We start from the raw sequence: 11,695 nt of genomic DNA, 5'->3' as shown, positions 1-11,695 counted from the left end.
TGGCGCCGCTACTGGCGCAAAAGTCGAAAAAGGTGGAACGGCATCAGCGGACGTATGCTCTGTATGAAGCTGTGACGGAGACCATTCTCTCGGAACATGCTTCTCGCTCGCCTTCTACCTACTTTTCAGCTACCATGGTCTTTCTGGATGCTCTGGCGGCAAAGGCCTCGCCCGAGCCCATGTCCGTCTATGGTGCTCTGCGCATTCTCTCTCTCATTCTGGCTCATGTTCCTCAGCAACTGCTGGCAAAGCGAGCTGACGACTCGCTCAAGCTCATCGGCGCCATGATGGCCATGCCGGCGGTCGCAAAGGATGTTGCCTTTCTCCGCGCGGGCATCACTTGCCTCGCCGCCATCCTCGAGTCGGTCCCGCGATCGGCTTACCGCGCGCCCAACTCGGTCGCCTCCTCGGCTCTTGACGGCCTCATCTCGCTTGTTCTTCACGAAAAGCCCAAGGTCCGCAAGCAGGCTGCCGAGGGCGTCCGCCTCGTCCTCGGCATCGCCAAGAACTCGCGCGTGAGCGAGAAGACCGCCAAGTTTGCCCGCAAGGCCGTCGCCTCCTTTGCCCTTGCCACCTTTGCCGCCTCGGATGAGTCCGGCATCGACAAGGGCGCCGCCGCCAAGATTGTGAGCCAGCAGCTCCATGCCCTCGGTTTCCTCCGCACCGTCATCCACGCCATCGAGGGCAAGAGCTTGTTCAAGGTCCTCTCTGCCCTCTTCTCGCGCCTGGCCGGCGCCGCTAAGGCCCGTTCAGCCGGCTCCTCCGCCGTCTACTCGGCGGCCCAACTCGCCCACCTCCGCCTCCACCTCGTCCGCCTCCTCGTCGGCCTCACCTCGCACATTGACGCCTTTGGCGCCGCCTTTGCCGACACTCCCGAGCAGCTCGAGTCGTTTGTCGACTCGCTCACCTCGATCATTCCGCCGCAGGGCAGCGCGACGGCGTCGGCCCTCGCCATGGACGTCGGTGCGTCGGCCAAGGCTGCGTCATCCATTGCCTCCACCACCGGCATCGACGTCGAGGTCGAGATCGCGTACGTGAAGGTCATGCGCAACGCGCTCTTTGTTCTCGGCCTCGTCAACACCGCCGCCGCCGGCGACCGCGTCCCCGCTTTTGTCTCCCGCTGCATCGACCTCCTCTCTCACGACTCGCGCCAGCTCGCTCAGGCCGCCCTCAACGGCCTCCGCCGCGTCCTCGCCTCGGTCGTCGAGCTCGGCCACCTCGGCTCCGGCTCGCTCCAGGCCGTCATCGCCGCCGTCGCCGCCGGCCTCTCCTTCAAGCACAAGAACGTGTGGGGCGCGGTCCTCGCCGCAGCCTCTGCCCTCTTCATCCCGCTCACTCTTGACCGCTCCGAGGCGCCCGGTGCCGACGAGCACAACACCGCTGTCCGCGCCGCATTCGAGGCCGGCATCAGCTCCGGCATCCTCGCTCGCCTCTCCGACATTGCCGCCTCGCCCGACTTTAAGGACACCCGCGCCCTGTACCACTGCGTTGGCGAGGCGCTCCGCGCCTTTGGCCCTGGTCCGGTCTGTGCCGTCGTGCCCATGGCCCTCGTCCCGCCCGAGGACACCGCCGCTAACCCGGCGCCGGCCAACGACTGGATGCTGCTGGTTATGAAGAAGTACGTCGTCCGTGCCAAGCTGCAGTACTTTATGCAGTACATCGAGCCGGCCGCCAACGCCATCCTCGCTCGCTCGCTCTCGGCGCTCAACGACGACGACATGCCCGTCCTCGCCAAGAACCTCTCCATGCGCGCACTCCTGTTGTGGGACCTCTTCCCGGCCTTTTGCCGCTCGCCCGTCGACGTGCCCAAGGTCTGGGACCGCCTTGCCGCCCTCATGGGCCGCACCCTCGAGTCCGAGCCCGAGCTTCGCACCACCGTCTGCGCCGGTCTCCGCCGCCTCATCAGCCACGCCCTCGCCGTTCACGACGGCTCGGCCGCCGCAGCCCGCCCCTCGCCGCCGCCCACCGCCGGGCCCTACGCCGCCGCCCTCGTCACCGCAGACACCCTGCTTACTCCCGCCGGCCGCGTCGCCTCGCTCGAAGCCTCGCTCACCCTCGAGCAGGCTGACGCCATCCTCTCCCTCCTCGTCGACGCCGCGCCCGAGTTCATCGACCTCCTCGTCAAGCTCTTCCTCGACGCCGACCCGTCCGCCCGCGAGTACCTCGGCTCGACCCTCAAAGCCTACGCCCACATCGCCCGTGGGCCCAAGCTCGACAAGCTCTTCCGCAAGCTTGCCAAGGCCCTGCTCAAGTCGTCGACCGATGACTCCATCCCACTCGCTGACAAGCTCGCCCAGCAGCACAACCTCACCGCCCTTGCTGTCGTCCTCGTCGGTGGCCTCTCGGACGACTCGCTCGAGCTGCTGTACAAGGTCATCGAGCCGCAGCTGACACACACCGACACCACTCTGCAAAAGACCTCCTACCGCGTCCTCTCCGCCATGATCACCGCATCGCCGTCGTTCCTCGAGACCAACCTCGCTCGCATCCTTGCCACCCTTCGCTCCGGCACAGAGGCATCGCTCTCGGCCGCGCGCTCGCTTCGCCTCTCGTGCGTCGCCGCCCTCGTCCGCGCCCTCCCGCCCGCCGCCCTCTCGCACGTCGTCTCGCCCGACGACTCGACCCTGCTTGTCGAGCTCATTGTGGCGACCCGCGAGAGCGGCAAGGCTGCTGCCGCCATGGACCTCATGAAGGCCATCGCCACACAGGTTGCCACCGGCGACGCCGACTACGACATGCCCACCCTCGCCGCCCTCGTCCTCATTGGCGTGACGAACCCGGACTCGGAGCTCGTCGCAGGCTCGCTCGGCATCTACACCTACATCATGGTCCGCTTTGGCGACCACCTGCCAGAGGCGTTTGTCATCAAGACCTTCCCCACCGTCATCCAGCTGCTCAAGTCGGACGTGACCGCCGTTGTCCGCGCCGCGCTCCACCACCTCGAGCGTGCCATCAAGATCGTCCCGCCGCCTGTCCTCGGCACCCGTGCTGGAGACATTGCCGAGGCCACCCTCGACTACGCCGGCCACCGCAAGGGCTCCTTCCGCAAGATCATCCGCTCCATCTGGGAGAAGCTCGTCGTGCTCCTCGGCGGCTTTGATGAGCTCAAGGCCCTGGTGCCCAAGAACCACAACAAGTACTTTGCTAACCTCCGCCACGAGCTCAAGGTTCGCGCCCGGAACAAGTCCGCCGACCGCAACGCCAAGCACGCCGCCAAGGGCGGCGACGACGACATTAATGATGTCTACCTCGGCGTCGACTCGGACGACGACGACGACGCCACTGACTCCGCACATGTCCCCGCATCCGACGCCGACGCCGGCTTTGCCGTCCGCGAAGTCGACGACGAGTTTATGGACTTCCTCGACCCGTCCGCCGCCACACACCTCGTCAAGCGCGACGCCGCAGGCAATGTTACCGGCGCCCACTCGTCACGTAACGGCAAGGCCAAGGCCGGCCTCCCGCTCGCCTCGGACGGCCGCATTGTCGTCGCCGAGAATGACGACGATGCCGACGATGAGCACGCCGCCAAGCCATCGCGCAAGCGTCGCTCACGCCACGGATCAGACGACGATGACAATGACAACGGCGGAGGCGTCGCTGCCATGGCTGTCGAGGGCTCGGGCCCGCGCAAGCTGTACAAGCCCAACAAGCGCGCCAAGCGCAACGACGGCGCCGTGGTCCAGTCGGGTGCAAAGTACCGCGCCAAGAAGGCCGGCGGTGACGTCAAGCTCAAGGGTGAGGCCGACCCCTACGCCTACATCAAGCTCAACCGCAAGGATCTCAACAAGCGTCATCGCCGCCAGGCCTCGGGCAAGTACGAGAAGATCGTCTCGGCCGCCCAGGAGGCCGGCAAGCGCGCACAGCGCGTCGCCAAGAAGAAGCATGCCCAGCGCAAGCGCCGCTGACCGGCCCTGCCGCCGTTAAAGACCCCGCATCACACCAGCATCTCGATCGCCACAGCCACAGATGGCAACACGTTGACCACCGCATGCCCCCAGAGGCTCGGCACAAACACCACGTCGCCCGGAAACTGCATACACGTTGTCCGCCACACCTGGCCCTCGTCTTCAAGCCATGCAGCCATCGGACCGTTGTAGAACCCGCCCGACGAGCTAAAGTACCATCGCTTGGCCCCAGCAATGAGCCCGTTCATCGCCGCCCCGTGGTAGTGCGGCTGTGCGCCAGAGCCTGCGGGGCCAAGCGCAAACTGCTCGAGCACTACGTCAAAGTCGCGGAAGAGCTGCGGCCGCTCCAGCCGTGCCGCCGCCAGCATCGCCGGCCGCCGATGCGAGGGAGCGCCGAGAAAGACATACTCTTGGCTGCTCCCGCCATCGTCCATCACCTCGGCAACGTACCTCTTGAGCGTTGTCTTGCGCACGTTCCGCCCGTACCCGCCGCCGTACGGCATGTCCGCCACCTCGATCCGCTCGCGGCCAAAGGTGGCGAGGAGTGTATTCCGGGAGAACGCCGATTCCATCTGGGCATCCGCCCACGACTCAGCTACGAGCCCGCGGACTACAAACGGCATTCGCCGCGCGAGTACCAGCGCCCGAAACGCCTCGTTATCGCCCAACAGCTGCGCATCAGCAATGACATCAAACTCGGCCACATCACACCGGTCGCTACCGTGGCGTGCCATGACTGCGTCCATCGCGCTCTTGGCGTACCACCCGAGCCGCCACGACGGAATCCGCCTCCGCGCGCTTGCCATCGCCATCGGCCCTTCCTTGAGCCACCCGGCGTTGTCGGCCCACACATCGCTGTCGCCCAAGTCTATCAGAGGGCAACCGATCCCGAGCTCGGCAGCCAGCGCGGCCCGCGCTGCCAGCGTGGTGCTGCCTGCCGACGCTGCCGCCCGGCGGACGCCGAGCTCGAGGGCGGAGAGCCCAACGCTGTTGAGCTCACCACACAACAGCCGTGCTTGAGCCTCCACGCCGCCGCTATCGTCCTTGGCCCGCGCCAGGAGCACCCGCGCCGCGTCGTACCGCTCCGCGTCGAGCGCGATGTGCAGCGGCGTGTCACCGGTCACCCGCGCCCGAGGCGCAAGGCTCGACGCCGCCACATACCGCACAACGGCCTCGAGCTCGGTAGTAGTGACCAGGCTATCGAGCTGGCTGCGGGTGTACATCGTGTACTCTCCGCTCGGCTCTGCCCTTGCCACCATAGCTGCATGCGCAGCCGACTTGGAGCTGGCTGCCACATGCAGGGCCGTCCACCCACGAGCGTCGGCCATGCCCACACACTCGCCGAGCCACGAGTGCGACACGCACCGGTGAAAGATGGGCAGCGCTTCCATGATCCGGAGATGAACGGCAGTCACAAGCGGGCAGGCATCATCGTGGGCGATGTACTCGGGCGAGCAGAGCACTGCTGCGAGCATCTCCAGCGCATCGCCGTCGTCATACACCCGCCGGGCGTGCATGCCGCGCAGCAGAAAGTGCACGATGGTGTGCTTGGAGCTCCTTTCCATCTCGTTGACGTCCGCTCCACCCTCTCCTCCCCAGTTGACACGCTTCAATTGGCTTGGATCCGTAAAAGCCGCCCGCATCGCCCAGCTCGGCCGGTCCAGGTATCGCCTCTCACTGCTGCCACTCGCCGCGCCTGCCACCGCCGCCATCACCCCCATGACCACCATCATGACCGCCACCACGCCACCACTACCACTGTCACACCAGCCATTCGCCGCTGATCGCATCGTCCACTCAGATCTCAAACCCAAAGTGATCGACCGAGACGAGTGCACCCCGCCCCTCCCCGATCCCTGCGCCTGCCCCTGCCCATACACCCGCCCCTGCCCCTGCTCCAGCCCTCGACTCGTCCATGCGGCGTCACCTCGACCCACAGCACACCTTCCGTCCACAGCTCACCCCCCCTCCCGATGATCCACATCATCCATCCCCTCTCCCATCGCATCCCATTTCGTGCCTGTCCGCACATCGCCACACCTCACCTGGACACACATCCATACACATTTCACACGGCCCACCGCACCATGTCAAGCTCGACGACATGGTCTTCAGAGACGGCGAGTACTCCGCTGCTGGAGTCGTCAACTCTTGGCTCTGGGACATACGCAGAATGCTCCGGTCGATACTCATCTTTGGCACCGACGAGTTCGATGACATCCCGGCCGACATCATCCACAACAACGACGATGACTGGGGCAACAAAGTCAATGCATACATTGGATTGCGATGAAGCTAACTACTGGGCCCAAACGTACCGGCCAGTCTTTGTTTTGCATCCAGATGAGATCTACTTTCCGACCTCGGCAGAGGAGATGATCGAAGCTTCGGAGCTGTGGTATGACTCGATGCTCGCGTGCCACGGCGAGACTCGGATTGCATCGCGTCTGATGGTGCCACGCGGCGAGCTCAACGTTGAGACGCTACTCAATCCGTATGCCTCGCCGTATCAAACTGCCCTCGCTGCCGAGGCTGAAGACGAGGGGAGGCTGTTGGATGAACTCCCGCTCCCAACCGAGTCGTGGCTCTACCGGCTGGACATTGATCGCGACGCCGAGGTCGGGACGCACCCGGACCATCTAGCGAGCGTGCCGGTGTATGCGCACGTACAAGAGCACGGAAGCGAGGTGGCTATCACGTACGTCACAATGTATCCGTTCAACGGCTCGTACGCCATCTGCTGCGGCGCGTGCTCAGCCGGCGAGCACCAGGCCGACGTCGAGCACATGAGTGTGTACGTCGACCGAGAGAGCGGCGAGGTGACACGGGCCTACTTTGCAGCGCACCGCATGCGTGACGGCGAGTACGTCGACGCTGCCGATCTCCAGTTCGCCTCGCCAAACTCGCGGCGGCTGGTGGCGTATGTGGCCAAGGCGGGCCACGGCCTCTACCCGCGAGCTGGCCGGATCTGGCGCCTCTTCGGCTTTGCCAACGACCTCACTGGAAACGGCCATGTGTGGGATCCGGAGACGGCGGTGGTCATCAGCGAAGGCAGCCCGCGGTGGATGCTCTACCGCGGCCGCTGGGGCTCGGCCCACGACCTAGCTGCAGGCTTTACTTCGGGGCCCTCCTTTCAGGGCTGGTGGCTCGCTGAACATCCGCACTCGCGCGGCTGCCTCAAGCGCGCTTTCTGTCAGTGTCTGGAGTGAGGTGAGGCACCGACTACGCTTCGACGGCCGACCAGACCTCGACGACCAGCTCGCCCTGCATAAAAGCCTCGAGCAGCGACTCGGTGACCTTGACAGGCACAAGCGCCTCGTGGTCAAAGTCGTGGGTGACGACCTGCGACGAGAGCGGTGTGACCACCCGCTCGGCGGCGCCCGGGAAGGTGTAGGCGAGGTAGATGTCGGTGTGGTCGGCGGCGAGGCCGGTGACCGACTCGAGGGCAACAATAACGTGCGCGGTGGTGCCCGGTAGCAGCCAGTCCTCTGGCAGCTCTGAGTACTCGATGACGGCGCCGTCGGCGGTTGCAGGCCAGATGGAGATCTGGAGCGTCCCGAGGTAGCCGCCGTCACCGTCCCAAATCGGCGTGGTCATGGCCGGGCCGACCGGGATGCCTTCGGTGAGGGCGAGGAGGAGGACGTGAGCGAGGCCGAACCGCTCGTCCTCGGGCGGAAAGTGGAACGGGTCGTCGAGCGCACACTCTTTGGCCGCCACGTCTGCGCCGTACTCCTGGAGCGTGTGGTACACGTCCTTCATGCGGTCGAGCCGGTTCTCAAAGTCGTCGAGCGTCACCGTCCGCGGCTCATCGAGCGTCGAGTCGTCGCTGCCGGGCACAACCTTGACGTTGAGCGTTGTCGCCGCCGACGCCACTCCGGCTGACATGTCGTAGACAAAGGCCGACTCAAAGGTGAGCGACCGGCCCATGGCCCGCGCAATGGCGTTGGCCTCGCGCAGCGCGGGCCGCACGTCTGCCAGCGACCGCTCCAGCGCCTCGCGGAGCGTCGACTCGTCCTCGGTCTCGTCGGCCTCGGCCTCGATCTTGGCCGACGTGTCCTTGGTCCGCAGCTCGTTGACGGCCGCCATGATGTCAAACACCGGCGCGGCGTCGCCCGCTGTCTCGCGCGCGGCCGGATCCTCAAACATCAGGTAGTGGTTGTTGCCCACCACAAGCCGGTCGCCAAACGCAAGCTGGACAGGCTCGACAACGAGCTCACCGTTGAGAAAGAGCACGCCACCGCGCGAGATCCCGCCGGCGTCGCGCGACTGCGCCGCCACCGTTGCCGACGACGGCACAACCGTGTACACGCCGCCCTCGTTGGTGATGGAGCAATGCTCCGGCTGGACAAGGACCCCGCCCAGCACAATGTCGCAATTATGCGACCGACCGAGGCTCGTCTGCGATGCGTCGAGCGAGTACGCCAGCGACACGTTGTTGAGGTTGACCAGGTGCGGCGTCGTCATCTCGACCCCAAAGTCGATGCCGTGCAGCTCGCGCAAGTCGCCTTCCATCTCCTCCATGTCGGCCGCCAGCCGCCGCGACTTGAACGCCTCGCGATCCTCCGCCGTCAGGCCCATCATCTGGATAAACTCCGACTGTTTCGAGAGCTGCTCACGGAGCGCAAGGAGCTCGGCCTCCATCTCGGCCGACTTGGCCGCCTCCACGGGCTCGCCGGTCGACACGTCTATGCCGCCCGTCGCCAGCATCTCCCGCAGCCGGGTCACCTCCTCCTTCAGCTCGCGAATGACCTTTTCGTTGGGCGACTCGTTGATGACCGCCACGTTCTGGATCTTCGACGCCCGGTTCGCGTACCGCAGCGTCGAGAGCGTCTCGGGAAAGTTGTCGGCCGCCGGCGAAATCGCCGCCACCATGATCGTCTTGGCGTTGCCACCCAGACTCTCCTGCAGAATCCGGGTCAGCTTGGAGTCGCGGTATGGGACGACCCGCTTCGAGTGCGCCCGTTTGGCCTCGTCAAGCTGTGAGAGGTCGGCAAGCGTCTCGATGACGTTGCCCAGCGCCGTGAGCGACTGGTTAATGGCCGAGCCCTCCTTGAGCCGCTGGCCAGACGCCCCGGTCTTGTTCTGCCGCTCAGAACCGGCAAGATCGATGAGGTTGATCTTACTCGTCATGTCCGACGCAGTCATCGACTCTTGGTCGATCCGGGTCTGCGTCAGCAGCACCGTGAGCACCGAGTGCGACCGTGACGACGTCGCGTTCATGTTTGTCTGCGCCACTGTTCGCAGTGTGTTGCCCATCTCCATCAGCCGCTCCACGTCGGCGTACGAGCCAACCTCCTTCTTCTTGAGCCCTTCCACGAAAATTCCTAGCTTTGGGCTCTCCCGCACCTTGAGGCTCGGCACCGCCTGCTTGGGATTGAAAAGGTCGCGGATCTTCTCCATGTAGATCTCCAGGTACGACACCTCGACACGAAACGAGAGGTCCGGGTCGTCGTTGGCGTCGATCCGCCGGAACATCTCCGCCAGCCCGCGCGGAATGATACCCGGCTGGCCCGGCGCGCCCGTCATTGAGTACGACTTGCCGGCACCGGTCTGTCCGTATGCAAAGATCGAGCAGTTGTATCCCTTCCATGCGTTCTCCAGGTACGAGGTGCCCAGGTCGTGGAAGACAATCTCCTGCGAGGCAAAGTTTTCCGAGCCCGGTTCAAACGAGTCGTAGCAGTAGTTGAACGAGAACTGCCGCTCCTTGCCCGACTCGGGATCCGTCACGGTGCACATCTGGCCGACCATGTCCACGCACTTGGCCGTCTTGAGCTTTTTCTCACGCGCGTTGAACGGCCGCATCCGCACCGCAATCTGCTCCCTCACGCCCGCACCCGCACCCACACCCATACGTACACCCATACGCACGCACATGCATGCATGCAAGCAAGCAAGCACACAATCACACATACGCACGCACACACACGCACACACACACGCACACACACACAAACACAAACACACAACAGCCCCGATGAGTACACGTCCGCACACAAACACACAGATGCACATGGGACTCGAGCCAGCTCGGCGAGTCCGGGTCACCAACCACCGGTCTGGCTGGATCGCATTGCCTGTGTTCCTGGCTCGTGGAACTTGCTCGTGGTCCTGGCTCGTGGTCCTGGCTCGTGGACCTGGCTCGTGGTCCTGGCCCGTGTACATGGCTGTTCGCCATCTACCTCTTTACCGTGCACCAGACACCACCACCGGCGACATCGGGCTGAGGAAGACAGACAGCCGAGGGCGGGAGACGGAAGGAGGGGGGGGGGGGGGGAAGGGAGGGAGGGAGGGAGGGAGGAAGGACGCACTGGACACAGAACGCAGGTACAGAAGGAAGGGGATGGTGTAGCACACGTACCTGCACCGTATCCGAACTCATGGTGCGCTGCGTTGTGTGTTGGCTGGTGTAGCACATACCCTGTCTTTCGTCACGTACCGCTGGCCAGCACCACTTTTCCTCCCGTCATCGTATTGGCCTTCGAGCGAACAGTGGCTTTGGGGGCGTGAGGTGAAAAAAAATGTGCTGCCGGACGGCGAACGAACATCCAAAGCAGTGTAGAGGCGGGGGTGAGGTGGGGGTGAGGTGGGGGGTGGGCTGGGAGTGTGAAGGTGACTGAAAAGAAAGGGGGGAGGAGCAAGAGGTGAGAGGTAAGGTGGGCTGGGCGGCCCGAGATGTGAAGCAGGTCTTGCTGGCAGCTGTCAGCTGGGGCGGAAAATATTGAACTAATCGCCCCACCGGGCCAGCCACTTTGTCAACCGCCACCACCACAGCACCTTTCTCCTACCCACCTACCCCTAACATGCACCTCACTTCTCATTCTCTCCCCCACTACACGTACACTATGTCTTGCCTCGCTCAGCGTGTCATGACATCTCCCTACATCGTGTAACATACTACCTCCTACAATCTCGGCACATCCAGCTGGTCTACCGCGCTTTTTCCGTGCACTCGACTCGGCCACTCATCAAGCATTGAACGCAAGCAAAACGTGAGAAAGAGCGAGGAGCAAGCAGCGAGCGGCAGTGATACTGTCGGCTACGGCCATAGTCGTCTCGCCATGTCGACTCGGGGTACGTACACCAATGTTGCTAGCCATGTTAGAGACTACCACATGACATGAGCTTGACAAGGTTCAGCCGCGCTCCTCGCAGCAGCAGGCTCATGGCCATGGTGAGTAGCGTCATACCGACTTGTTCTGTCTATTCGACGACGACGAACAGCGGGACAGCTCGGGAGAGGCCCCCCCTTCCCAGTGTCCACACATGATACACACCGTTTTCACCACCACCACCACTACCCACCACCATGTACCCATTCCAATACTCTATCTCTGCATCCCTTTCAGCTTCTTCTACCTCTTCCCTATCTTCCCACAGAGGCAAGCATACAATCCCTCCTTCCGGACACTCGCTACCGCTCCAACGAGACCATCATGCTCGTTGGCTGCTGCCTCCCGTCCTCCCCTCCCCTCCCTCCCTCCTCTTCCCTCCCTCCCGCCCCCCCGCACTCTGTCCCGCAAGCCAGCACAGAGGTAGCCAGAGACAGCACCACTGAGCAAGCACCATCTCAGCATAATCTCCTTGCATCCCACTATGTGCTCCTGGTCTTGTTCATTGCCTCGGGTCATTCAGTCTCGCTACAGAATGGCTTGTGCTTGGCCACGGTCTCCCCCGATTCCTAGAGCGGGTAGTGGTAGCCTGGTTGGCGAAAACGCTTGCGGCTCGGTTTTTTGGGGCCATCGAGCGAAGCGGCGACAGAGACGGAGATAGCCAACGAGGAGCTACCC

At 64.0% G+C, this 11,695-nt stretch overlaps 5 protein-coding genes across 5 annotated transcripts in view; 3 read left to right on the top strand and 2 right to left on the bottom strand.

The window, feature by feature from the left end:
- AMSG_02191 (uncharacterized protein) lies at positions 1 to 3,945 on the top strand. Its single transcript, XM_013905758.1, has one exon. The coding sequence runs from the start codon at positions 135 to 137 to the stop codon at positions 3,906 to 3,908; it is 3,774 nt and encodes a 1,257-aa protein (XP_013761212.1). The 5' UTR covers positions 1 to 134; the 3' UTR covers positions 3,909 to 3,945.
- On the bottom strand, positions 3,331 to 5,478 carry AMSG_02190 (uncharacterized protein). The gene has a single exon (XM_013905757.1). The coding sequence runs from the start codon at positions 5,471 to 5,473 to the stop codon at positions 3,938 to 3,940; it is 1,536 nt and encodes a 511-aa protein (XP_013761211.1). The 5' UTR covers positions 5,474 to 5,478; the 3' UTR covers positions 3,331 to 3,937.
- A 603-nt stretch (positions 5,479 to 6,081) lies between these two features.
- Positions 6,082 to 7,194, top strand: AMSG_02189 (uncharacterized protein; the record flags this gene model as incomplete). The annotated part of the gene is made up of 2 exons (XM_013905756.1): positions 6,082 to 6,174; positions 6,257 to 7,194. 2 exons carry the CDS (start codon positions 6,082 to 6,084, stop codon positions 7,115 to 7,117), a joined length of 954 nt encoding a protein of 317 aa, XP_013761210.1. The 3' UTR covers positions 7,118 to 7,194.
- Positions 7,007 to 10,300, bottom strand: AMSG_02188 (kinesin family member 1B). Its single transcript, XM_013905755.1, has 2 exons — positions 10,267 to 10,300; positions 7,007 to 9,722 (listed from the first exon to the last, which is right to left on the bottom strand). Exons 1-2 carry the CDS (start codon positions 10,285 to 10,287, stop codon positions 7,131 to 7,133), a joined length of 2,613 nt encoding a protein of 870 aa, XP_013761209.1. The 5' UTR covers positions 10,288 to 10,300; the 3' UTR covers positions 7,007 to 7,130.
- A 655-nt stretch (positions 10,301 to 10,955) lies between these two features.
- The window catches only part of AMSG_02187 (protein phosphatase 2), a 3,161-nt gene continuing 2,421 nt past the window's right edge, over positions 10,956 to 11,695 (top strand). Inside the window, exon 1 of the mRNA XM_013905754.1 lies at positions 10,956 to 10,979. Within this exon, the coding sequence (XP_013761208.1) occupies positions 10,967 to 10,979 (13 nt within the window). The 5' untranslated portion in view covers positions 10,956 to 10,966. The remainder of the gene's footprint in view (positions 10,980 to 11,695) is intronic.

Source organism: Thecamonas trahens (genome assembly GCF_000142905.1).
Source record: "Thecamonas trahens ATCC 50062 unplaced genomic scaffold supercont1.8, whole genome shotgun sequence".
NCBI classification, from domain to species: domain Eukaryota; order Apusomonadida; family Apusomonadidae; genus Thecamonas; species Thecamonas trahens.
This window is presented reverse-complemented; position numbering and strand designations above follow the sequence as displayed.